This window comes from Strigops habroptila, chromosome 5, assembly GCF_004027225.2.
Source record: "Strigops habroptila isolate Jane chromosome 5, bStrHab1.2.pri, whole genome shotgun sequence".
In the NCBI taxonomy this organism is placed as follows: Eukaryota; Metazoa; Chordata; class Aves; order Psittaciformes; family Psittacidae; genus Strigops; species Strigops habroptila.
The window spans coordinates 63,082,624-63,110,558 of NC_044281.2; the positions used below are offsets into that span (position 1 = coordinate 63,082,624).

General features: G+C 40.0%; 1 protein-coding gene across 1 annotated transcript in view; it reads left to right on the plus strand.

The window, feature by feature from the left end:
- Nucleotides 1–27,935, plus strand: part of WDFY4 (WDFY family member 4) — a 137,979-nt gene that overhangs the window by 24,812 nt on the left and 85,232 nt on the right. Inside the window, exons 13-28 of the mRNA XM_030488245.1 lie at nucleotides 4,806–4,899; nucleotides 11,149–11,363; nucleotides 12,059–12,171; nucleotides 13,086–13,293; nucleotides 13,568–13,644; nucleotides 14,356–14,574; nucleotides 15,620–15,804; nucleotides 18,294–18,525; nucleotides 20,521–20,672; nucleotides 21,184–21,295; nucleotides 21,409–21,599; nucleotides 23,170–23,322; nucleotides 23,736–23,809; nucleotides 24,635–24,796; nucleotides 26,509–26,600; nucleotides 27,631–27,730. Coding sequence (XP_030344105.1) covers nucleotides 4,806–4,899; nucleotides 11,149–11,363; nucleotides 12,059–12,171; nucleotides 13,086–13,293; nucleotides 13,568–13,644; nucleotides 14,356–14,574; nucleotides 15,620–15,804; nucleotides 18,294–18,525; nucleotides 20,521–20,672; nucleotides 21,184–21,295; nucleotides 21,409–21,599; nucleotides 23,170–23,322; nucleotides 23,736–23,809; nucleotides 24,635–24,796; nucleotides 26,509–26,600; nucleotides 27,631–27,730 — 2,379 coding nt within the window. The remainder of the gene's footprint in view (nucleotides 1–4,805; nucleotides 4,900–11,148; nucleotides 11,364–12,058; nucleotides 12,172–13,085; nucleotides 13,294–13,567; nucleotides 13,645–14,355; nucleotides 14,575–15,619; nucleotides 15,805–18,293; nucleotides 18,526–20,520; nucleotides 20,673–21,183; nucleotides 21,296–21,408; nucleotides 21,600–23,169; nucleotides 23,323–23,735; nucleotides 23,810–24,634; nucleotides 24,797–26,508; nucleotides 26,601–27,630; nucleotides 27,731–27,935) is intronic.

Below are 27,935 nucleotides of genomic sequence, written 5' to 3' on the forward strand. Positions count from 1 at the left end.
TTTAAATAGTCGTAAGTATGTTTGCTCTCTATTATCATTCTTTGAATTACAGTGGAAACTTCTGGTTAGATACTCAGTGCCGGGGATAGGACTTGGTGGCTCAGGAGGAATGAATACTTGTTTCAAAGTAGATCTTCCTAGCCCCATTTGGGAGAATGTAGGTGAATGTCAATAGCCTATACCTTAAGTGTGTGTATAAGAGAGGCCCCGAGAAGACGAAGGAGAAAGAGTAGGTCTGTGGCAATGCTGGGAAGGGTATGGTGCTCTCTTCTGCTTGTCTTTCTCAAGTTACTAGATCTGAAACATAAAGCAAGGCTTCCTAGGTCCTTGTGTTGTTTTGCCTGCTGAGCTGTGAGGCTGTGCAGTAAGTGGATGAATTCCATTTATGGAGAAAATAATCATGTAAATTGGGATCTATTCTGTTCACAGTGTCTGGTTTTGAACAGTTTGGCTTTGGTTCTGGGATGTGAAGGCACAAAAGGAAGCCAGATTAGCTAGAGCTAGCTGGCGAGTGTCAAGGGCAAGTGTGTGCAAACACAGCAGACGAACATGTACTGGCAAGCTGTTGATCTTCAAAGAATCATAGAACAATTTGGGTTGGAAGGGACCTTAAAGATCACATAGTTCAAACCCCCCTGACGTAGTCAGGGACACCTCCCACTAGACAAGGTTGCTCAAAGCCTCATCCAGCCTGGCCTTGAACACTGCCAGGGATGGGGCATTCACAACTTCTCTGGGCAACCTGTTCCAGTGCCTCACCACCCTCACAGTGAAGAACTACTCCCTTATATCTAACCTAATCTACCCTCTTTCAATTTAAAGCCATTATGTCTTGTCCTATCACTACATATCCTTGTAAAAGGTCCCTCTCCAGATTTGTTGTTGCTCCTCCTTAGGTACTGGAAGGCTGCTCTAAGGTCTCCCTGGAGCCTCCCTCTTCTCCAGGCTGAACAATCCCAGCTCTCTCAGCCTGTCTTCATAGGAGAGGTGCTCCAGCCCTCTGATCATCTCTTTGGCCTCCTCTAGGCTTGCTTCAACAGCTCCATGTCCCTTTTGTGTTGGGGTCCCTAGAGCTGAACACAGTGCTGCACGTGGCATCTCATGAGAATGGAGTAGAGGGGGAGAATCACCTCCCTCGACCTGCTGGGCACACTTCATTTGATGCAGCCCAGGATATGGTTGGCTTTCTGGGCTGCAAGTGCATATTGCCAGGTCATATTGAGCTTTTCACTGCCAACACCCCCAAGCTGTCCTCCTCAGGGCTGCTCTCAACCCAGTCTCCACCCAGCCTTTATTTGTGCCTGGGATTGCCCCGACCCAGGTGTAGGACCTTGCACTTGGCTTTGTTGAATTTCATGAGGTTTGCATGGGCCCAACTCTCAAGCCTGTCCAGGTCCCTCTGGATGGACTCCCTTCCCTCCAGCATGTCAACTGTACCACACAGCTTGGTGTTGTCGGCAAGCTTGCTGAGGTTGCACTCAATCCCACCGTCCGTGTCACCAACCAAGATGAACAGTGCTGGTCTCAACACCGACCCCTGAGGAACACCATTGTCATTGATTTCCACTTGAACATCAAGCAGTTGACCACAACTCTCTGAGTATGACCAACCAGCCAGTTGCTTATCCACTGAATGGTCCTTCCATCAAATCCATGTCTCTCCAGTTTAGAGGCAAGGATGTTGCGTGGGACAGTGTCAGATGCTTCAGTCCACACAGCCTGTGTCTTTTTCCAGAAGTAAATTTTCTGAAAATAAAAAGAAGAAATCAAGTTCCCAGAGTTCCTGCAAGCCTGTGGTTCCCCTGGTGCAGCTTCCTCTTAGCTGTACTCCACACTCACACTTCCTCTTGAAGAAGGCTTCTGCCTGGGGCTATGCAGCTTGAAAGGAGGAACATGAGTGCAGTCAGTATAAGTGGCCTGTGATTCCCCATCCTGCAACATGTATGTAACATCCCCAAAGAAGGGGAAAGGAGGTGATCTTGCAGGAACCTGTGACTAAGATCAGGAAAATCATCATTTTAACTGGATATTATTCTAGCCCCTTACACTGTCCTGTGGTCAGCGACGCTGCAAGCTGCTGAGCCATGGGGCAATCAACCCTTTCTTTCCCATCTCAAAACCAGTCCTCTATGTTCCTGCTCCTGCATTAATGTTTGAAACACCTTCTGTGACAGATGGGGTGTCTGTTTCTCTCTGGCTCCTGGTGATTAGGGATAGCTTGCTGCAAGCTGTTAATTGAGGCTGATCTTTCTTCAGAAGGGAGGCCCCTCCTCATGCCCACCCTAGCAGAATGGCTGCTACTGCTGCTGTTACCACAGATTCACTGTGCTAATGGTTCTTCACGTTCTTTGCAGCATCTCATTTTGTCCCCAAACCCTCTTATTTTTCTTATTTTTAAGTAGCAGCCAGTGCACAGCAGATCTGGTATTCATACCATGGTAGTGGTGAAGTAGATGGAGTGGATCATGGGTCTGACTGTGCAGCCATGAGGTAGGAATGCAAGAGATGGGTATTTGTGGGAGTAAGGAGTTGGTACATAGAGACTGCTTTTGTACTAAGATAAGCCAGAAAATGAGGGCCTCTTGGAAAATCACATAGAAAGCTAGAGATAAGGCTTATATAATATTCTTAGAGGGGAGTGAGTGTGCAGTGCTGGCAGGGAAGTTGAGATGTAGTTCAGTGCTGGCCAGGGGCTTGGGATTTTCTTTCTTAACAGCCCTGGAGAGTGCTAAACCTGCCAGGCAGTGCTCGAAAATAACAAAACACCTCCTTATAGTGGCTCCAACTTATTAATCATTTCATAATTTTATTTATTTTTTAAAGGATCACTTTATATTATTGTCTTCTAATATTCATTTTGGTAGCTCATGTTTTACCTCTACCTTTACTTCACATTTACTTAAAAACTGGACACGTGGCCTCGGAATGTATTTTTACAGCACTAAGATGGAAGTTTGAATTGAATTGGAAATTTGGGAAGTCAGTTCTTGAATTCAGGGCTTAGACTAAAAAATGAGCTTGCTCTGGGGAGCACAGCTGCAGCAGGAAAACAGACGGAAATTTTATAGAATCTTTTAGGCTGGAAAAGACCTTTAAAACCATTGAGTCCAACTATTAACCTAGCACTGCCAAGTCCACCAATAAACCATGTCCCTAAGTGACCACATCCTGGAGGTCTTTTAAATACCTCCAGGGATGGTGGCTCAACCACTTCCTGGGCAGCCTGTTCCAATGCTTGACAATGTTTTTGGTGAAGAAATTTTTCCTAACATCCAACCTAAACCTCCCCAGTGCAACTTGAGGCCTGTCGCTTCTTATCTGGGAGAAGAGACTGATACCCACCTCACTACACCCTCCTTTCAGGTAGTTGTAGCTCTCCCCTGTGCCTCCTTTCTCCAGACTCCCCAGTTCCCCAGCCATTACTCATGGACTCGCTTCAACACCTCACTGTCTTGTAGTGAGAGGCCCAGAACTGAACACAGTATTCAAGGTGTGGCCTCACCAGTGCCGGATACAGGGGGATGATCACTGCCCTGGCCCTGCTGGCTATGCTATTTCTGATACAGGCTAGGATGCTGTTGGCTTTCTTGGCTGCCTGGGCACAAGCTCATGTTCAGCAGGCTGTTGAACAGCACCCCTAGGTCCTTTTCTGCCAGGCAGCTTTCCAGCCACGGTTTTGATCCTATTATACTAGTGGGCCTGGATTTTTGCTTTTAAAGTTGGTTAGCTTTTGCGGGGGGAGATGGGAAGAGAGTGAATTTTCAGTGTGTACTTTTTGCTTGTTTGGCATTTAAAACCTCATACATGTTCATGTATGTAGGTGTATGTATCCACACTGGAGCCACTGCTGCAGTAAGTGTTTAGATCCCATTTCGATTCATCACATAGAAAATACTGCAAATAAGCAATTTCTTTGAAAGTCTATTTCTTGAGAGTGCAGTAAGAATTATTTGTCACTGTGTGGCAGTGTGCTACACATTACTCGCAGCACTGATGTCTCGAATGAGCCTTTTTGGAAGTGGCTAACGTGAATTACAGTGGTTTTACCCTCCTTTAGGTCCCTTGTAAAAGCTATTTTTTTAATGTTCACTCTTTTACTTGTACCCTTTGTTTTATACAGCACATAAAGCATATTGTGCTTTTTTTTTTTTTTTTTTTTTTTTTTTTTTTTGGTCTAATTGTGGCTGTTAGATGTTGCCTTTGGTTTTCTCATGACATCTATTTGGGATAGATGTTTCTGTCAGTTGTTATCACAACTCCAAGGGTGCATCCAGAAGTGCTGATGATACACTGAATTTGATGAACCTGCAGTGCCTGAACTAGAGTTACTGCTATGCTATGACTTCATATTTGAGATACATCTGACTTCTAGCCTGCATCATGGCATAAGCGGATCTTCTCTGTGGTAACTCTAATGCCTCAGTTCCTTCCTGTGCCTGAATGTGAAAAAGTGATACTTGGCAAAAACGAAAACCCATGAGGAAGCATCAGACAGATCCCTCTGGTTGTCTGTTCCCTCTACTGCAAATACTTTCAAAGGCAAAGTTAATTTGAAGAGGCTGTGGCACATCTTTGAATGTGCAGGTCCCTGAGATTTGAATTCATGAGCAGGTTATGTCTTGTTTTTGTTACTTTAAGACTTCCAGATGCTCCAGGTCATCTGTATTGTTTGCTTAGTATCAAATGCTGCCCTGGTTACTGCTAGAAGGATTTAATGCTGTAATGCTGTACTCAGCTGGAACAGTGTTAGACCCTCTTTTCTGTTGTTAATGATAATTATGATGATAAGTTTCTTTTTCCTGCAGGTGGGAAACGAGAGACTACACCATTGTACATCCAGGTGCTGTCTGTGTCATGGTGAGGTTGCTGCCAAAGCTGTACAAAGATGGACACTCTCAAGTGAGTCTGAACATATCAAAGTGCCATCTAAATGGCTACTTTTCTATAGCTTCGTTTCCAAGAATTGCTTGCTTTTTGCGGATGTGGATGTACTAAAGTTTACCTAGAACACTGACAGGAGGAACAGCACAAATTTTAGTGAGTCAGCCTCTTCAGGCCAGCAGTCCATAAACTTTCAATGTAGCTTAGAATCTGCTTTGCTTTTTCAAACCTTCCATACACACCCCCACTCTGAACAATGATATTGACTATATTGTAATCTGCTATCTGGTCTAAAATACTTGAATATAATTAAAGTACATGTGGAGGGATTGAAATAAACACAGATTGTTCATCCAGGGCTATGGAAGGTGGGAGTACAACTAATTGCTGGCACATCCCAACTCTGTGTAGCAGAACCAAGCCATCAGCTGTGAAATTTTGTTAGTTACAGTAATTAATTTCTGAAAAACAAGTAGAACGGTAAATTGGATGAGAAAGATTTGTCCTCAAGAAACTAGGAGCTGGCTGTAGGGCTGAGCTCTGTGAGAGAGAAGGCTTCTTAGACCTTCAGTAGATGGCAGTGTTCTTAAAAATATGAAGGACTAGAGCACAAATTCCAGCAATTCTGGTTACATATTTAAGTGCATTAATCTTTTTTTCCTTTCTCCTTTTTTCTTAGTCAACAAGAAATTATTGCTCAAAACGTTTTTTCAGTATTGATATTGTGAATAAGATTGCCTCAGGTAAAATGGGACCCCTATTAAGCAGGGTCTTGATTCAGACTCTGGCTAGGAATTAACACGTTCTGAAGAGTTTTTCATCAAATGATCCACAAAAAGAATAGAGTAAAAATAGTTTGGTTTTTTTTTCTCACAAATTCTGTTTAAAAGTGTGTGAGAGAAAGAGTGGAACCTCATTTCACATAGTTTGGGCAGCTCACTGATGCTGCCAGGTAGTGACATATGCCGCGGCATAAACTGTTGTGCAATGACATGCTACTTGGAACATGGGAGTCAGGAAAGATCTGATGCAAAAGGTGACCTCACTGGCTAGCGAAGGGCAGATACTTGGTTGGATAACTGAAGGAATTTCTCTCTGAATAGCTATATTCTTTTCCAAACAGGGTACTTTTCTTTCTTTCAGTGCAACAGTGTTTGACAGCTATATGAGAAATGAAGTAACTTCTTTGTGGGTGGAGCTTTTTTAATGCAGACGTTCGCTCAAAAATACTGAGTCAAACAGTACATTTTTTTAGGAGCAATGGTGAAGAACAGACAGTAACTCATCTCTTTCTGCTTGTTTTAGTGCTGTGATAGATCTTTTAGGCCCAGGTGTTCAGGACTAATCTGGAAAAATATTCAGAATAAATTGAGGTCATGTGCAAGTCCTTTTCTTTCACATAAACAGTAATGAGAAAGCACTGCTTTTACAGAAACATTAATAGAACTCAATAAAATTAATGTACTTTGATTCTGACCCTCACAGATAATATCCATTTCCTGCCATAATTGCAGCTTCTCAGTGACCTTTGTCAAACCCAAGCAGTGATCGGCTGAAGCAATGTTGAGCCTGCAGCACAGAAAAAACAGTAACAAACAGAAAAACAGGTGGTCTTGCACTTCATCCATTTCTCTGACTGTCTAGAACAACAATTAAAAGCTAAAGCAAATAGATCTGTGGTTTTATATTACTGCCATTCCTAGGTATGATCAAAAATCATTTGAATGTCCTATGGGTATGAATATTTGCTTAAAAGCTTTAAAACCACCCAAAAAAGACTGTCTTTGAGTCAGTAAGCTGTATTCAGATGATTTTGCTCATATTCATGCCTAGGACTGGTACTAAGCTTCCCATCAGTTCCCGTCAGACCGCATACAGTTTGATCAAACACAAGGTGGATTTTCATTTTATTAATACGCTGCCTGTTCTGTGATGAAAGATAGCATTGTCACATACTTCAAAAACTAAGTAAAGTGAGAGTTAGAGGTTAACATCCTACTTCAGATATGCGCTTAGGATATTCACAATGTTTTTTCCAACCTTAAAAAGAAAGAAGTTTCCCCTCAGATTATATCTGATCCTTGTCTGGCCTTTTGGAACTGTGGCTTTTAAGACTCCAGTGTCATGCCAAGTCTTTCCCTTTTGCAATGTCAGACAAGGAGACCTAGATCTGACAAGGCTGGGTAAGGGAAAGAAAAGAACTTTTGAGAAGAGAATTGAATAATTCACTTCTGTGTCATTATCCTGGCAGGTTTCTTGTATGGAGAAGAAAAATCCTCACATGATCAATTATGTAAATTTTCTATACTTATATTAAATAATATTATTAGCTTCCACAGCTGGATTTGTCCTCTATATTTTTATCCATGTCTCTACTACAATGAACTGCTGTCATTCACTGTTATAAAACTAAACCACTGTGCATCAGTAAGGACTTTTCACCTTTTGTAAAAGATCTTTATCCCTGTTTTAAATTTAGCCTAAATTAGTTGTTCTCACTGTAGATATTAATAGCATAATTCTTGCTAAGTATTCATATTTCTTAAAAATGTAAACTCTTTCTAAACTGAAAAAGTCTCTGATATAGTTAGATATGGCCTGACTCTGTGACATCTGAGACTTGTCTGCCTTTAGACTTATGTTAGTGATACTACTGCTAATGTAACTGTTATTAATACAGTGATTTCCTAAATTACTTCACTACATTATCTGCACAAGGAAATTCTTTGGGTGTTTAGCCAGAGCTTCATTCCCTTTGGGTTGTGCAGCCGAGGCATTGGGAGAAAGGAAAAGAGAATGGACCAGAGCTCTGGTAGGAGGAAGGAGAATATAAACACCCTGGCAGCAGGTCCTTCAGCCTGCGTGGGTAACCAAAGGCCAGCTCTTTTCCCTGAGCACTTTCCTATATGCTTTGCTCCAGACTTGTCTCCTGGGGGATTTTTCTTTGCTGAGTCTGCACATTTTTTTTCTTTTTTTTTTTTTAAAGAAAATGCACAGCTTGTCTGTAAGTTCTTTTCCAAGGTTATTTTGGGCTTTTAGTAAGAAGTTTGTTTGTTCATTGATCAGCCAGCTTCTGAAGCTTTTGCTGTTTATTCAGACCAAGCAGTTTTTTCCTGTGCTTCCAACCCCGTAGCCTGCCCTTTTATTTATCCTGTCTCTCTTGCTATTCACATTATCCTTAAAAACCAGCCAGTGGCTCTAAAGTTGCATTAAAATCTTGATACCGTACCCTGGATTGAAGAGATAGGAGCTCTGCCAAGAAACCTTGGCTAGCAGAGATGATTTTCTACTTTGTCTCATATCAGTTATAAGGTGGCACACAGACACAGCTCTGCCTTCCTTTCAGGAGTCTGATGAACGTCATCTTATAGCACTGCACAGTAGCTTAGAAAAAGAAGGAGACACTGCATTCAGCTAGTACTGTGGGGAAAAAAAATACTGCAACTAAAGGTAATTTGATGAGCAAGAGATCTGTCAGACCACCAGAATTAACAAAAGGATTTTTAATGTTGCAAAGAGATTTTGTTGCCTGGCTTCAAATGGGCAAGTCTTGCTAGTGTATTACTAGGCAGTTGTAGCCCTGATACTCATATGAGGACAGCTCTGCAGCTTCTCTTACACACAGTCCGTACCCTAAGGGGAAATGTGAAAGTCTGAGATTACATAACTTATGTGGGGCATTTAACTAGGCCCTATGTAGGTCCATGGGTTTTTTTGAATAGTAGAAACAGTTCATGCAGTTTATAGTGCTTTTTCCTCTGTCTACTTGCAAGGAGTACATGAACACAAATTATTCTGTAACTTTTTAAAACCCAGTTATACATACTGTCAGCAAAGTAAGTTTTGTTTCTTAAGGTCACTGGGTGCGAGTTAATAAGCAAAATATTGTGATAGAATGGAAATGTGCTGACAGTTGAGAACTGTGCATCAGGAATTTGAGCTGTGACAAAATTATGAATTTCTTTTTTATAAATTCTAAGAAAAAAGAATTGCACAGATGATTTTCAGAAGTGACTCAACCTCTCTACAGACAATGGGTTTTAAGATGATGAATTTCTACCTTTTATTTTGAAAACACAATTTAAAATCCTGGGTTGCTTGGAACCTTTTGAAAGTGCTATTTTCAATGCCTTAATTACTTCTTTGTAAAACTAAATCTCTATGGTATGATAGGAAGTTAATTCTAATTTTCTATGAAGGTCTCCTACCTTTTCAAGTGTGATCCACATCCCTTGCAGTGTTAAAGGCCAGGTTAGACAGGGCTTTGATCTACCTCATCTAGTGGAAGGTGTCCCTGCCCATGGCAGGGTGGGTGGAACTAGATGACCTTTAAGGTCTCTTGCAACCCAAATCATTCTATGATTCTAGGCACTCTGAGATTGAAAAGTAAGCTTGCTTTTTGCAATTGCACACAGAATTATTGCCGTATCATTTTTAAACCTAAGGAAATTGCATTCTTTTGAAGTGAACACATACTGCCAAAGGCTCAAAGTTCATGCTGATATTGAACATAGCATAATCATCTTGAAGATGGGTGATGGTGAATTAAATTCAGCTCCCAAGTTTTGAAACTATGGGCTCTAAGCAGGAAGAATCTGGGAACTACTTAAGCAGATTGTGCAAATTGCTAGGTGATATATTACACTTAAGACTTTAATCTGAAGTAAAGCTGTGAGCCCAACTACTTTCTAACTGCACCTTAAACATCCTGATTCATGGTGCAAGTAATATGCATTAGGAAAAATCAGTCCATGTGTGTAGAAACACACAGCCTGGTTCCTGGGCACCATTAATATTTCCACTGAAATCTCATTTTACTGGAACTAAGATCCATGAAAACAGCACATTTCATTCAAAACAAGGCAATGCTGGTATTGACAAAGCTGCTAAGCTAATGAAAACAATCAATTTTTTTGTATACCAGTATGATTTTATTGGATTTATTTTGGGTTAAAACAGTAGTTTCACTTAGCCAAGACCTGTGTCATTCTCGGTTTTCTCATGGTTTTATACATCTAGATACTTTCCCGCATCCAGTCAAAAAATGAGTAAAATAGTAATTAAAAGATCAAAAAATTTATGTTATAAGGCTTTTATATACTGTAGCAGAAAGTGCCTTTCTGAAGAATAGTATAGTTTAGTCTGGTGGGTGATTTCTGTATGTAACGAGATGCACAGTGAAACTTCTGTCACTGGGAATGAAGAGTCAGAGAGAAGAAAATATTGTCCAAAGAACTCACCCTTCAGATATCAAAATAATAATTGAGTTTACAAAAGCAACATGTACATTGCATTGGATGTGCTGAAATTATTATCTAAGTGTTGCGGTTGGGTCTTTTGGTTGCTAACCACTTCGAAAACAAATTGCTTGTTGGCTTTGAAATTGTCCTATACTGGTTTTGTTTGGTCTGGGTGAAAAAGAGCTGAATTCCTCTTTACACTTAATAAGCTAGCTTATTCTGAAAAGTGGCTTCTCATTCGTGTTGTAAAATCAAATGGCAATGTCCTAATGTGTGTGTCTACCACCATTGCTGTCCTTTTCTTTCTAAGTTTGCATAGATATTTCCTAGAAGAGCGTATGAGAAAGCCAAGGAGCTCTTGGGGGTAAGGGATCTTTGTAAGATTTGTGTTTAAATATATGATGCACCATTATTTTTACATTATTTTACTTTTTACGTTTTACTGTTACTTTACTAGTTAGGTCAATGGGCTAGGCTCCATTCCTAATTCCTCTAAATATAATTTATTAGAATTGAGATACTTCGTGAAGACCTTTAAGAAGCAATAATGAAGTAAAACTTCAATTCATAAATACATGTAGAGAGATGTATTAAGTGTTTCCTGGTATTGCTAGGTCCAGTTTTGTTTAAGAACAGTGCTTTTAGAACAGAGTAGATCATGTCAATATGACACTCCACATGCTTAATGTTAAATGTATTCTGAGTTACTGCTTTGGTCTTGGAGCTTTTGCCTAATAACCTGCCCTTGATGGTGGTCCCTTCTTTTGAATGACACCTGATGGCTCTCTTCCTTCACTACCATGAGGCTATGGCAGGAAAACTCAACTATGGATGGCTGAGCAGCTACTCAGATGGATATACACACACTGTTCAAGTGCACAGCTTTGCAGAGCAGCCGTGCAGTTGCACTTGAGCCTCTGACCTTAGAGGCTTTTTTGGGGGCAGATTTTTACACCCAAAGATAAAAAATCAGTCACCATGTAGTTTTAGTTCCATTCCACTGACTTCAGTTCTGCGTCCATTTCAGCTTTCACAGGAAATCCAATGTGCTGTGGTTGATCATATCCAGTCCCTGGTGAAGTCAGAGAAGAGTCGCCAGGTGATGTGTGGATCTGGCTTGCTGAGCACCATCATAACCTGCTGTCAGGATGCCTTCCGCAATGGGAGCCACCCGCTGCATCTGCCCCTCACTAGAGTGTTTGAGAAGCTTGCATCACAGGCTATTGAGCCAAATGTGTTAAGGTATCAGATTGTATCTGGTGGAAACAATTTGCTTTAGTGGTGCAAATTTTTTCAAAGTTTGTGTAATAATTAGATACTTTGTGTAGTGCTCTAATTCGGCAAGACTCAGCTTTTTTTTCAAGTCTCAGTTAATACTACTTACGTATTAATCACAGGATATATGCCTAAATGACTTGTTGAAGATAGTATGATTCTGTAGTGTTCTGCTGCTTCATCTCTGCGGGGGTTGTAAAGCTATTTACGAATGGTAGCTAATTAAGTAATTGCAAAACAACTTGGGCTATTCTCTCTTGTTATTCATATGGAAAAGCTGTTTCTTGAAGAGTTAAAGTGACTTTCTCTTAGCTCAGGTCCATGTCAATGACAGATGTGTGGTCTTGTTTCTCAACCTCTGTTGTTTCAACTTTGAGGATGTACTTTTTTCTTTAATGCTAACAAATGGTAGGCATAAGAGTACCTAATAGAGGTCAGTGTGCAGATGAAATTGAATATGCAGTGGGAGGCTGGATTTCTTTTACTCAAAAAAGGAACAAAATTTCTTTGGGAAAAACAAACACCAAAAAAAAAAAAAATAGTAGTATTCAAACTTATTGCTGGAGAAAATAAACCTTGATACCTTGTTTTCCTTTTTTCTTTTTTCCTTTTTTTTTTTTTTTTTTTTTTAAATACTTACTTTCTTTCTTTTTTCATGTTAGGCAATTTCTTTGGTTGGGAGGTTCTCCACCACTACCTTCCAGGTCCAGCACAAGAAAGACTGAAATCCTTTCATGTCAGGGTAGTGATTCAACTAACACAACTTGGAATGAAGGTAAGCACACAATGAACAGCCTGTTGCTGATACAGTAGGTTGCTCCAAGACAGTCACAGTAAAGGTGGAGTATGCCTGGCTGTCTTAGATTGGGTATTGCCCAGGTTGGGTGGTACTTGATCAACACTGAGCTGATCTAGTGATCAGCACAGATCAAATTATAACACATGTGCTCAAGACAGATGACAATATAGGTTCAGTCTTTGATGGATAAGACATGGAAGTGATCTATAAAAATACTTACCGCATTCCACAAACCAAGTGGAGTGTCTCCTGGGTTTGTAGCATGTTTTCCCTGTGGATTATAGCTAGAAATTTAATAAAGATGTGAATGAGGAGCACTGCTTTTTGTAATCCCTAGAGATATCCTAGTAGTCTGTCTTGCTTATACAGGCCATTTTCCATCCAAGTCCTTTCTCTGTTCTAACATATTCTGTAGGTGAAAGGCTACAGCAGTAGTATTTGGTGCTTAAACTACTTTCATGCCTATGAGACACGTGATACATCATGGTACAAATTTGAGTCTTATGTCCTTTGCAGTTATTCTTCAGATCCCCTCCCACATGTTAGTTTTAACTATTCTGTTATGGCAGAATTGAATGGTCTATGTAGAAATAAAATGGAACAATGTGACAGGAATTACTTTTTACCAGAGGTGAAGTTTGGAGCTGCCTGAAAATATGTGGGGAGAAAATATGGCTATCAGTTCTGCAAGCTTATTCTCCTACCAGCCTCTCATTTTGAAATTCCATCAGTGCAATATTGCTGAGGTTTTCTACAGGCTGCTGAGGATGTGTTATTTGAAGAGAATGCAATGCTATTCTTTGCAGTCATGAATTGAATATGGGCAAAGCCTGTGACTGAAAAAAGTATTGCAGGCACTGATCTGGTTAGGCACTATGTTGATCTTCTAGGTTCAGAAGAGGACATGGTGGACAATAAAACTGATCCTCAGACAGTTGTGCCTGTCAGCAGCTCTCGTTCGGTGTCTAGGGGATCTGCATGGGCACTCCAGACTGCAATGAGTCTCATCTCCATGACGTCGCCTAGAAACTTCCAGCTCCGCAACACTGCTTTGGCTCCATCGTTTGTGGAGTTTGACATGTCCATTGAAGGATACGGGTATTGCTGCTGTTGCTTTTCTCTTTAGCTGCTCTGCAGTCCCTGAGCTCTTACTCTGGGCACAAAAACTAATCACTTCTGTCTCATTCTTAGTCAATCCTTGTGCCTTATTACTGCCTTCCTTGCAGCAGTGTTGCCAACCTATTTTGTTATTGTCTTATTGCTGATAGCTTAGGCTCTGCCTTGTTGCCATGATTCTGCACTATTAAGTCACTGGTAACCTTCACGGAGGATTTTACATTTCTGATGAACAGGTGCTTGCTTGCTTTTGTAGGTGTTTATACCTCCCTACCTTGGCCACTGTCATGGGACCCAGTGCAGAGAAATCGGTCTCAGGAGGAATTGGCATTGGTAAGCGCTTTGACTCACCTCCAGCTTCCTGAAACCACTCAACGTTTGTAAGAAATGGCATCAAATAAGCTGTGTATGTCAATACAGTTCTGTCTCCGTGTTCCACTCCAGCTCTGAGCTGTATAACTCAGATTGCTAACCAAAATGTAGTATCAGATGCAGCTTAATACTATGATGCATTAGCTTTAACATTAGCAGTACAAACTTAAAGCAGGCTAGTAAGAAAACAGTCTTAACAAGTAAGAGCTACCCAGATTTAGGGTAATAGGGTAGTCTCCCACGGAAGGAATAGAAACTGTCACTTAACATGAAATGGGATCCTCCTGTAGATCAAAATCATCTGTTTGGTGAACTGGGAAATGGCTGTAGCTTTTGCTTACTGAATTTTGTGAACTTTGATAAAACTCATTTCTGGCTTAGTGCTTCTCAATTGATGAGCTTGATGGCATGGAGATCTAGTAGTCATTTCTCATCAGTCAATTTTAGGTCATTTATACATGTGCACATGCTCATATGAGCAGTCTCTATGATATTGAAGATAGGCAGTGAAATCTAATAGAACAGAACAGAAAATAAACTTCATATTCTAATGTCGGTTCTTACAAGGTTTGGGCTACAAATGAAACAAAAAGCAGTTTATTAATGTAACAGGGGTTGTTAATGTAACAGGGAAACCCACTCCCTTACTACATTCTTGTTTACTGTCTACAGGCACCAGAATGTTCCCTCCCTCAAGTGGCCTGACACTCTCCTGCTGGTTTCTTGTTAGCAAGTTTGGTTTGGTGCACAACAGTCACCCACTCCGTTTCCTCACGGTTGTGAGGCACATGTCAAGAACAGAGCAAGAATTTGTTTGCTTTTCAGTAAGCTTCTTCCCACAAGACCTTTCTTTGGTCATTTCCACAGAAGAAGTAGAATTCCAGCCACTTGGTAAGGCTCATCTCAGTCAAGCTGCAGTGCTGTGTCCCCTGATTATCTGGATTTTTTCATTAACAAATTTCCTCTTCTTCTAAGTACCCAGGACATTAATGAGACTTTTCATCTCTTTGGTTTTATTCTGACAGCCTGTTGAGATTGTAATTCTTGGTCATATTTCAGTTTTAAGTTTGCTGTAAGCATTGAGAATTATTTTGTGGCCTGCAACACATGATAAAAGTTACAGATATTCTAATGAAAACTTTTGGATGTCAGTTATATGGTTGTGTGCAGTTGTGGGGACTGGACTTGAACCAGCTGGTCCTTGCCTGTTCTGTGTCATAGTAGGCAGGTTTGGAGAGTAGGACTGAGGAATTTGGGAGTGATGTAGCTTCCTAATCAAACAGCTTATTTCCTCTCCTCACTTTTGTTTCCTATCATGCCAGATGATAATTTTTTTTTCCTTATTGACATTTACCGCTTTCTCCTTATTGAGTACAGTAGGTACTTCAAATATGAATGTGATTGAACATTGTAGAGGAGGTTGGGAATGGAGTGGGAATAATAGCTGGGATTTTTCATGCACAGTTGACACTGTGTGAGTGCTCTGATTCCCTTGGATGATGTTAAAACCCCCAGCTTGCCTTTCATAAAAACTACAAATTAATGTACAGAGTTTTATCATCTCATGAATTCACTAGGAGATTTTTTCTGTGTCAGCTAACTCAGTGAATATCCAGAGGGGTTCTCCTCCTAGAGAATATGTTGCATTTGTCCTAGTCCACTCTAGTTTTGCAGCATTGAGGCAGCCAGCAGATGTTATTTGGGAGGATAGGATAGCATACTGTATGCTGGAGGGATCTTGCAAGTTGTGCAGTCTCAGGTCCTGATAATGGACCTTCAGGGAATGTTTTAAAGATGTTGAATGGGATAGCACCAAGTGACTCTATACACGCAGACACAGCTGTGTTCCTTGTGTCACCTTTGATAGTTGTATTCCAGAGGCAGGGGAATGTGAGTGAGACTTTCTGTTGACTGCTCCCTGGTTTTGCTGTTACAGATATCATGGAACCTGAGGATGAGGTCCTCAATCCCTCTCCATTTCCAGGACAAGTCCAGTTTGGCTGTGGCAAGCTGCTGGTCACCGGCCAGTGGCATCATCTCACAGTGACAGTTGCTAAGGAAGCAAAGAAGAACTGCATTGTGTCAGCTTATATAAATGGTCAGATGCTTGGCTCTGCAAAGGTAAAGGCTCTCTGCACAGATCTTGTGCCTGACATTTGCCTTTCATTGCTTTTCATTCTCATCTCCCTGTGTACATTCCGTGACATTTCAGTATTAACCTGAGACTCACAGCATGGTGGTTTACATATATGACACGTGCCACTCTGTGCATACAAACCAGGGTGTATTTGTGCTGCTTTTCAGAAGTATGTTATCAGCTTATACTGATGCTTTGAAATAGTTTACCGCAGCCCCAGAGCATGTAGATAACCAGGGCAATTTTGAGTGCTGACACTCATCTGAGAATTGGGTTACCTAGTTTGCCGGTAGCTCGGAGTTATGTTCATGAAATCCAGTTGTACCCTTAGGCCAAAGTTTTCTGAATTGACTAGCAATTTTGAGAATATCTCAGTTTAAACCCAAGATTTTCACAAACTGTCAGCTACAGAAAGTACATCACATTAAGGTGTGACCAGTGAATGCTGAACCGAAGGTACTTTGGAATTAGGCTAAAATCTGCAAAGGAGATGACTTATGTAGGGACCCTCCATTTTTGAAGAAAGGCCTGGAAAAGCAGAAGGTCACAGAGGATTAAGCTTCTGTGACTGGCTAGCTCTTTGCAAGAATCCCAAGACAGGTACAATTTCTTCAATCATCTTACATGGTTATGTTTCAAGCTGTCCTCTTCCTGTTACCCCCATTGAACAATCAGTTGATGAATCAGTGGCTTTTTTCCCACTGGCACTCTAAGTATTCAGGAAGATAGATGTTCCTCAGGTTAGTTGTTTTGTGAGAAAGCTCTTGAATTAAAATAATAATATTTTTTCAAGACAATAGAAATTCAATAAATGTTCCAGTTAGGAGAAGTTTGTAAATTTCAAAGATATCAACTCATGAGTTCATTGCAAATGTTGGCATAGCTAGTATTTCCCCTAATGTGCCATTTCTTGTGATCTTACTGCACAGGAATCAATTCTCAAATGGCGAATTTCTCAGGTTGTATGAGATATCACAAGAAAGTAATCTGAATGCACCTGAAGGGTTAATAATCTACAGGATAACTGAGAAAAGCCCTGGTTTATATTATCATTATTATCATGCTCCTGGTTTTGAAGTTAATCTGAAATTATTTCTGAAATTTGATTTTTGGATTTTGAATGCTCCAGGCTGGCAGTGTTGAAAATGAAGCCTATCTCTATTGCAGCTCTGGTTAGTGTAGTATGGTTATTTATTTTGTTTTTTAATAGAATCCTTTTATTAATTAAAACTTGTAACTTTGGTCTCTTCCTTCTTGTTCCAATATTTCAAATCAATTTCAGTACATGCAAAGCTCACTTGTGTGTTTTATACTTCCCTTGTAAAAGCAACCTGTTTAATTCCAAATATTCTCTTTCCCATAGTTGAGAAAAATGATCTGTCTTCTAAACACCTTTTGGGACCTATATCCTTTTCAAGAATGAAAATTTAATTTAATTTGCCTTCCTTCAAATGAGACTGTGAAAGTCATCAATAAAACTAGTCCTAAGCATTGCAATTGATTAAAGAATTCACAGCAAATGTGTTTAACATACAATGAAACAGCTCATAATAAATAAAACAAGCCTTAGTAAATAAAAGATTGTCCCAGTGCTGGGGTCTCTGACATGATGCAAGTCTTCATCTTGATGTGTACAGTAAAGAAAAAATTATGGAAGAAATTAGAATTGCACAAAGGCTGTTAACAATTTCGAAAGCTTTATTTGGGTGATTTACTGCATTGCTTCAAGCCTAATATTTGTTCATTTAAGTTTCAAGTCCTGCCTCCTAATATTGACCAGCCCTGTCTTCTACATTTCAGGAGTCAGAGATCAGTAAATCCTGATCTGATGACAGACTCCAGTAAGAGTTTGTCATCCTATCAGTAAATTGTTAAAGGCAGAGCTAAGCCCTGAAGTACAGTATAGTTTCTCTATACCAAAATATTAAAAGTACTTCCTATTAGAGCTGTCCACATTCAAATAAAATTATAGATTCAATTTAGGAGGCTGAAGCCTGATTTTGATTAAAAAAAGAATAAAAATCAGTGATCCAAATTCCTAAACTGTGTTGCTTTCACTGAAGATAACTGGTGCACTTGGACATTCTACACTCTTAAAAAACTGTTTATTCCCTGGATGCCTAGTGCAAAGTGTGATCTGTAACTTGGCTTTCTGTATTGAATGTCACAGTCTGCGTTATATAGTTTAGAACAGGAAAAGTAAGTCTGGGATCAATATAGGGTTTTTCTTTGCCAACACTTGAAATGATTTTGACTGTGCTTTTTGAACAAAAAGTAGGCTTGGATTTTCCAAAATACTTACATTTGTGAAACTTCTGAAAGTCCAATTTCTAAACAGTAGTTGATAATTGTGTTGCACAGCTGTCTGAGACTTCATTGAGGAGAGAGGTGGCAGGCAGTACCTTCCAGGGAAAAGACCTTAAGGTACCCCAAGTGTATTGAGTCCCCTAAGTGAATTCTTCCTCTGTTGCAGATGCAGTATCTCCAGCCCTTACCAGGTAGCTGTATTTCCATGGAACCCTCTTCCTTTATTGATGTCTATGGGTACATAGCTACTCCCCGAATTTGGAAACAGAAGTCTTCCTTGACCTGGCGCCTTGGCCCTACATACTTGTTTGAAGAAGCCATCTCTGTGGAAACCGTGGAGGTGATTAATAAGCTTGGCCCACAGTATTGTAGCAATTTCCAAGCAGTACAGCTTCAAGGTATGTGATAATTCTCATCCACCAGTATTTGTTTGTAAGGCAGTGCTCTTTTTATTCTTATAATCTGCCATTAGTATTCCAGCTGTTCCTAAAACTTGCTCTAAAAGCCTTGAACTCTGTGTTACTGAGTGGTGTACAAGACTGTAGTAAGATACCATAAGGATCTTGTAACATACTGTAAATTGGGCAGAAAAAGAAAGCAGAAATCAAGCAGCAGAGAGAGATGGAGAGTAAAGAGGAATAACATGCTTGAGATGTAAGACTGCAATTTCTGTTGGGCAAACTTTAAAACAGCAACTTTAACTGAGATGTTCTGTATTTATGGTGCTACAGAAAAAACACGTCAGAAAAAGCAGCATTGTCTTTAATTGCAAATGTCTACAGAGTAGGAGAGAGCACAGGGGAAAGAGGGGTAGGGGAATAAGTTACATTCCATTTAATGAAGAGGCTTTTTAACTAAAGTATACTGCGAGCTTCAATTATTAAACAGGCAGACAAAACATTTCAGTTATTGATTACTGTTTGTTCAACAAGTAGTGCATTCACCTCTGTACTAGAGCTTGGGATGAAATGAGATGGTCATCTTCTGTTTGAAAAAAGCAGAATTATCTCATCTGGTGATACTCCAGCCTAAAGCAGAGAGTGCTGTCTACATAGACAAAAAACCCCAATAAAATCTCCAAGTCAAGCTTGGGAAGGGGTTGTTGAAATTATATCAAAATAAAGCTCTAAAATAATATTACCACCAAGAGAAGTCAAAAAGATTAAATTTTTGAAGTGTTGAGTCTTTATGAAGTCTGGGATGCTTGTTCTCTGCATGGTGGTCTTCCTAGCTGAACTTCAGCACTAATCATGGATTGTGGCTGTCTGATTCCAGCAATGCCCTAATGCAGGGAAATCACAGGGCGCTATATAAGATGTGATCTCATAATTGTGAAATTATCCCTCTCTCCCCACCCGCAACTCTTTTTCTGGGAGCGTGCAGAGGAGATACAGGAGCAGAGGGAGAAGGTTGTACCTAACATCTCCCTAATCTATCAAAACACCCAAAGAAACTTTTCTAATGGAAATTTTTAGTTTAAAAAATGTTGGCATAAACCCCCAAATATTGTGATTCATTCCTTAAAGTGGATTTAAGACCTTGTTGTGAACAGCAGTTTGAATTGATTCAGCGGTGTTGTGTCCCATCTCACCAGTATCTCACTAAGCAGCAGCAGCTGTCCAAAGGCTTAGCCATAGGTCTGCGATCTACTGGAAGGCAAATAGGTGACACAGTCTTTGCACATTTACTTCTAGTTAATCTTCATGCAGAATATAAGATAATTCTTTTTGCCTGTAAGGCTGTGTCACCAGCGCTATTAAACAGTTTCATAAATCAACTGTTTTCCCAGTCTATAAAGTTGCCAAAAATACAAGATTTTTTTTTTTTTTTGAAGGTACACATAGTTTTTCCAAGTGCAAGCAGAAATAGAAAATTATTGAAAGAAAACTATTTGAAAATTTCATACAATCATTAAACTGCTGAACTGGTAATTTTCAGAAGCTTCGATGTGTTGTGAGTTGGCAGCTCTGACTTTTGCTTCTGTCCTTTTTCTTCCACATGAATCTTTGCTCCTACTACTCCTGAGAAAGCTCCCAGTAAAATGGAAGGCCTCTGTAGTGTTTTCTTTGTCCAGAAAGTTTGCTTATATTGTGTGGACAGAGAAGGTTTATTCTGGACTCTACTGAGCTTTCTGAGATACTGGGAGAGGTTGCAGGATCTATACAAAGCAGTGACCAGAGGAGACAAGTAAAGCACGTCTCCTATTGGTGCTTATGCTGGCAAGATGCCATGGATTGTGTTGCAAAGGGCAAATGTTTTTTTCTGATTATAGTTAAATCAAAATCAAATTCCTATGTAAACTTTGGTTAACTCCAGTTATTTTTCATCTCCTTCTGTCTCACATGCTGAGGATGCAAAGTTCCTTCAGAGGCTTATAGTCTCTCTTGTTTTAGGTGAGGACAAGTACAGTGATCATAATCTGACTTCTCTGCTGGCAGAAGAAAAGATTTCTTTTGGGATCAATGCCATGTGCTCATCTCTTACTACAGTCCAAGATATAAAGAGCTTCTACAATGAAGTGGATGGCCGGCTGATTGCCAAAGAGGTCACTAATTTCCCTCATTTGTCTTAAACACACTTTTTCTTGTTTCTAGAGCAAATTTTGTGACTTTGTCTTAGTTGTGCACCTTCAGTGATCCCTCCCCCATCCAAGCTTCTCTTCCTGTAATTTAACTCCATTCTGCTCATCTGTGGAGAGGATTGGACAGTGTGAGCACAATGTTAAAAGCCTTTCTTGAAACAGCAACAGAAGCCATAGTTTTCAGGCTTAATGATGATTCATTTCAGTCTGTGATTTCACAATGCCTTCAAAATGATCTTTCACATGCTATTCAAGCATTCCTACCAATTCCAGGCCTACTGACATGTGAAAGTAATGGGATTGTGGGAAATTTTAGGTGGGTGAATGTTTGTTCTATCAACTTTGAAGGAAAAATAAAATGGTTTTCATAGTCTAAAAGCAATAAAATAAGATAAAGTATTAGAGTGTCTGTTTGTTACTTTTTGTCTCTCCAGAAGTACGAGGGTTTTTTTAAGATGTCTTTTATCTGTTTTAGATTGGGATTAACTCTCGGGACAGTTCAACTCCAATATTCCTAGCTAAGAATATTGCTGGACACCTCTCAGGTTCCTTGCGGACAATTGGGTCGGTTGCTGTGGGCCAATACGGTAAATGCACTATGCTTTAATGTTTCATATTTTTTAAGAGTTGGGCCTTTCTCTGTCCAATAACAGATTTAGTCCATGTAATTTACTGGTAGATTAACACTGCGATTTCCTAGGGGTAAGAGTGTTCCAGTCCTCTCCAGCAGCTACTAGCCTGAACTTTATTGGAGGCCCTGCCATTCTTCTGGGCGTCATTGCTGTGGCCTGTGATGACCACACCATGTATGCAGCTGTCAAAGTCCTGAGCTCCATCCTGAACAGTAACCCAATGAGTGAAAAATTGATGAGGCACATGAATGGTTACCAGGTAGGTACTCTTTTGTTCATTCATTCTGGTTATAGTCTTCCCCTTGGAGAACCTTATCCCAAAACCTATCAATGGTAATAAACCCAACATATCCTGGCTTTTGGCACTTATGGCTGGAACTTAACCACAAATTAAGTTAGTAACGTAAGTAATTTAGGAGATCTTTGAGAGGGGCATATAGGATAGGGCTCTAAATCCTGTGCTTACAGTCTCTGGGAACCTCTATAACGGTGTATCTGCTGATGGGAAGGTGAGGACAGATGTCTCCTGGTCAGACATAATCTAGTAAACTAAATAAGCCAGTGCAACAGATTTGCAAGTTGTGCACCCTTAACCTTTCATCAACACCCTCCCACAAAAGACCACTTCTCAGACAGATCTGCTCCCTCCTCTTGGTTCGTCCAGCCTAAGATTCCTCTTTAAAAGACTGCCCAGTGTAGGGCTGACAATGAATTCCTATGGTTCAGTCTTCACTGTGTATTAGGAATTGTTCTGATATAAATAAGTGCTGTCTGGATTTCATTGAGTAGGTCTTTCCTAAATTCACCTTTCAAACTGGAAAGCTGTGCAAACTGAAGAGCTTGGATGTATCTAAGCACTATATACACAATATTGCATGAGTTAAGGTTCACGTGTGAAGTTTCAGTTCAGTATCATTTACTTTATGCTGTGTAGACTAAGTAGTCTTGTGGAACAGAGAAGTCTCTTTAACGGAGATGGTTCCAAATGAGACTCTTAACATTAGGGCTTCATAAATTATTTATTATGAGCTTTCCATTTTCCCAGTTTGTGAACTGTTCATAAATTGATCCTGATTCATATGAATATATTTATAATACTCAGATATTGCTTGCCCAACCCTTTCATGTAGGTGAATGCCAGTCTGTAGATTGTGTACAAGCTGTTTCTTTCAACTTTATGCTATATAGTGTTCTTTCCACGTGACTGATCATCATGTTGTAATGGATGCTCTTTGTTTGGTTGTCTGAACCTTTTTTTTTTTTAACAGCCAATTAACAAACATGTCTTTGTGTATTTTCAAATGAATGTCTATTCCTCCTAACCTATAAAAATGTAGTGGCTTTCTGAACATTTTTTCTCACTGTGTCAGGAATTCATTGAATAATCAAAGATAGACTCAGTTGAGAAACTGGCAATGTTTCACACAAATGTCTCATTTGAAGAAGTCAATATTCATATTTGTTTCAAACTAACACCATTTGCAAGCAACTAAGAACATACCCATGAACAATAGTGTAGAAAACCTACTGTGGTTATTTACAATTATACTTGTATGTTGCTTTTTGTAAATTCCATTCAGAAAAATGTGGCATGTATTTTGCTCCTGTTCAATACTAGAGAGCTGTCAAACTCCTTCAACAACATACCCTTTCACTTACTAGACAAAATTTTACACCTGGGCTGAAATCTTCAGTTTCTTCATAATGCTTATATGCATTTGTCTTGAATTAAAAAATAGTGTAACATGTTAGTTTAGAAATACAAGTTTATACTCAGCAGATACTTAAGTTGGGGTTTTTTGTTGGGTTTTGGGTTGGTTATTTTTCAGTTGCTGGCCTATCTATTGAAGATGAAGACACAGTTGTTAAACAACAGGATTTTGCAGTTAATTTTCTCCCTAGTGGGCACAGCTGAGCTTGGCATTGAGTCTTCAGTCATAAAGAATTATAGTGCATTCCAGTATGTTCTCTGCAACTTCGAGGTAAAACTGTTGATATTACTGTGTGGGTTTGGATTTTTTTATTTTTTTTCCCCCTAATGGCTTTATAGTATGAGGCTTGGTTTGTTCACATCATCTCCTGGATCCAGTATTTGGGATGGGGTGGTGCATCGTGATTTTCCACGCTGTGGCTCTTGGTCCTCTGTCACCATGGTTTCCCACTGTCCTTCGGTGCAGTTTCTGGAGTGTTCCTGCAGACCCTGACGGTCTGTTCCTCAGGGCTAGCTCAGGAGCAGCAACTCCTCACACTGGTAAGGATTTCCAAGTGCCTGCAAGTTGTCATTGCTGACTGAAAGTTTACGTTGTTATCCTTCCTGAAATACTTGTAACGGCTGCAGGTACTGTCCTCTCAGCTCAGCAGAGCAGTAAAACCTCTGCTTTCCTTTGTCTTTCAGGTTTGGATGAAAGCACCAGAAAATCTTGACCTTGCTCTTTTTTCGCATCTTGTGGAAATCCTGCAGTCCTCCAGGTATACAGCTAGTGTCTGAATCAGAAACGTGGGAAAAGCTCATCTGTAACCTGAAGCTGGAACTGTGAGGTGGATATTAAGGGTCCTAGTTGGAATCAGTAAACTCTGGGAGTGAATCATTCTTATATTGCTCTTTCAAGGCTGGAGTTAGTGATTTGATGAGCCCCTGAGATGGCTGTGGGGTCGGATTGGGAAAAGCTACCTTGTAACCTGGTTCACATGGAACCCTGCTATACAGTGAAAGTTTAAATGTCTGCTGGGGAGGGGAAATCTGAGTGCTTGAACTGAGTGTGAAATAATTAAAATAAAAATATAATTGAAGGTGTGTGTAAATACAAAACACAACCCAGAAAGATTTTTCAGAACCATACACTTTTTTAATCATCTGGAGTTAACTGTATGTGAAGAGAGACTGCATGGCAGAGGGACTGAGTAGAGCAGGGTACTAGATTCCTTCTTTTTGGTACTAGAAAGCTTTATGCAGAGCTGTCTGGTGTCCCTTGATGAGTTTTACAGGAACAGCATTTACTACCACCAACTCATTGCTTGAAAATACAGTAAGGGTGTTTTCTTTGAACTCATTGAAATGCAGCAATTTCTAGGGTAGAAGACAAATGGGAAGGGTAGAGAATACACAAAGAAGTCTTCAGATCTCCATCGCTGACACATATTCAATTTGTCTGACAGTGTTTGAAATGTTGCCAAGGCAACATTAGAGCCAAAGGTGCAAAGTATCAGAGCAATCTGAGAATCCTTTTAGCTGAAACCCAGCAAATTTGGTTCTTTCCGGTAAAAGCTTTTAATAGTCCCTGTGCTTTTTTACAGAGATGGATGTCAGAATGCTGCAGTTGCCTACGACGTGCAAGTGGTGCCCAAGCTCATTTTCCTCTTCAATGATCCTGAAATCAGTAACTCCAGGATTACTGTGGCCTGCACTATTCTCTCCCATCTGTTGCAAGGATACTTTAACACGAGGGATGTTCTTAGGTAACCTTCAAGTCTATAGCTTTTTCTTAGTTTGCAGATAAGCTATACCTCTGCCAGTGTTGGACCAGAGGTATTAGAACTATATTAGAACTTCATTTACCTTATCTTTGGTAGGAGCACCCATATCTTTGGCAACTGAAGGATCCCCACTGATGAAACGCTCTTTCATGCCTTCAAAACAGAGTTCAGTCCAACCTTACGTTTGTGTGAAGGTGGCTTGGGTGATGGTCATTACAGTTACGGTACAAACAGTTCTGCTGATATGACTGGAACTAGTCAGTCTGTACTTTGGTTTCACTAAAGCCTGCCCTGAAAGTATTGCAATCACTATAGTACTGCAACTTGGCCACAGTCAACTATGTACCTAATCCTCTTGGTTTGGCTTATATCCCAGTAACTATCATTTTTGTTCTTGAATTTCAGTCAGTTAAAATATGTTACTTAGGATTTCACAAAGCAAAGAATTTAAATCCTTGGTTGCAGTCCACAGAATGTAAACGCTGTTCCATTTTATATTCCTAGTCTAGTTGCATCAGCCTGTAGCCTATGAACTAAGGAAGATCCACACAATGCTGTCTGCAGCCATCTAACTCCAGAGAAATGCACTACACAAATGACAGCTCTGTTTTTAAAGTGATTTGTCCAAATAAAACATAGAAACAGAGTTGCATGTCAAACCTGTGGTCTCTGCAGTCAGCCTTTATCTCTGTTGAAGAGTATAAGCACCTCAAGTAGTTGCTGTGGAGTAAGCTAATATGTGAACTTACTGCCTGCCAGCTGTTTTGTGGAATTACCTGTATGCATGTTCCTATCCTGGGCTTGCATGAGTTAACCTATTCTTTTTTGATACAGGTGTGAGTAGTGGATTTAGTATATCAAATTTGCCATGTAGTAAGGAGTGTGAATGAGCATTTTGCTTAAAAGATCATGATTAGTTATTCCATGGTAATTTGATTGGTTGTCAGGCCCAAGAGTGCTGAGCAAGTGGATAAAGACAGTCCCTATCCTTTCAGCTCCAGGACAGGGGAGACTATAGCACACTCTCAGCATCACTGAAAGGTGCTGGGGTTTCTGCTGATCCCAGACTTTTGACACATCTAGTGGATGTGGACACACCTAATGCATGTGGACTGTTCATGCAGAACAAGTTGTGTTCTGTCCCTTAAGAAATGTCCTTGTGGGCAGGAGAAGTTATGCACTTTCACTAAATGTGTATGTCACATTATCCATCCTTAGAATCTTACCTTAGGTAATGTGTTAAAGCAAACTACAGGTGAGAATAGATTGCCAGTCCTCCCTGAATATCTGCTGAGGTTTCTCTGCTCTTCTTTATGTGCTTGGAAACCAAGTGGTGACAGCAGTGATATCTGAATGTCACGGGCAATTCAGCATCTTTTGTATAAACAGAGCACTAAACTCAATATTCCTTTCCTCATAGTGAAAGATCTTTAAAATCAAGAAATAGGTAAAAGTGTTTCCATGGTAAAATAGCTCTTACTTGCATTTGTAGATAGACGTCCTTTTTATTTGCTTCCTAGTGTATGAACTTTTGCATTCCTATTTCAACCCTATTCCTACAGTGATCAGAATTTCCAATGGTTGTTACTAACAGTCGTTGTTAATGAGTACTGATATTTGCATGTAATCTCAAAGTAATTAAATGAATGTTTGTCTTTCTGCTGACCAAAATTGCTTCCCTCTTTCTCTGCAAGGATTGGATTGTTCCTTGTTTACACTTTGAAACCTTCTTCTGTGGATGAAAATCATATTTGCGTGGATGATGTGGCTGGGATGCTGAATGAAGGTGAGAAGCTACCATTGGTGTATGTGTTCTGATAGGTCGGTAAAGTACTACCCTTCTTCCCCAAGTCATGGTGAACCCTAAATGCAACATAGTGTTTCTGCCTCCAGTGGCAGGAAGAGACAATTCAGACGGCTTCATCTGGAAAGGGACAGGTTGCATTGAGGTGACCTGAAATTGTAGGGAAAACTTATATTGCTACAAAGGCCTCATGTGAAGAACAATGAAATGACAGTCACTGTGTGTATACATATCTCTCCTGGAAGACCTGACCTACCTCAAGAACCTCCTCCTGCTAAGGGAGTTCCCCTTTTGTCCTCTTTCTGCTAATAAGCCAACGGTACTTCGGCTGCATTGTCCAGAACCAAGATAATGTTGGATTTCACAGACATACAGAAGGATGAAGGCCATTAAATTAAAATTGCCCCCAAACTAATATACTGGGCTGTTACAAGGAATAAGTTTTCACTTGGCATCCTGGATTTTCTGTGCACACTTTGCTACATTTACAGTTGTAGCACATAATAATGTGGAACTCTGCCCCTTTTAAAGCATCTGTGTATTTATGTCAACTTTGTGTGTGGGAACTTTCAGGCAGCTGACTCTTTTGTTGTGATATTTCACTTGAGACTATATTGGTTATTGCACCTCTAAACAATATAGTAAGGAGGCACTGATTACTGTACTTATATATATAGACATCACAGCAAGGCAATGCAAATCAGATTGCCTATTTACGTTTCCCTCTCTAGTTAAACTGAGATTGCTTCCTGTGGATTATTAATCAACATGTAGTCTGGATGAGTTTCAATTAACTCTGAAGAGAGGACTTTGACAATGTAAGCAGTGGTCATTTCTGATGTTAGCAGGAATTCCTATGTCTAAAATCTGATGTCTGCATCTTTTTACTCTACAAAAGACTGATATAAATACTTCTACTGGGCTAATCTAGTGTAAACAAGGTCGTTCATCAAAGCAATGGAACATGTGTTTTGTCTCTTCATTACTCTTTATTACTTTCTGATATTTGTAGCCTTAAGCCAAACATCTGGAAGGACAATCTGGCTTCGAAACCAGTTACTGAAGATGCTGTTAGATGTAATGCATTCAGACAAACTTCATCTGTCCTCTGAGTAAGTAGGAACAATTTAGGAAGGTATATGTAAGTTTCTCTGTCTTCTAGATTTCCTCCTTGCTGGTGCTTGATCAGGACATACTGATAGTATTTGAGTCTTGGCAAAATAGTAGGCAGAAGCAGACTGGATTCAGAGGTTTTTTTCGTCAGTGATTTATCTGGCATTCACACAGATGTGTGATGATGAAATCACACATCTGATA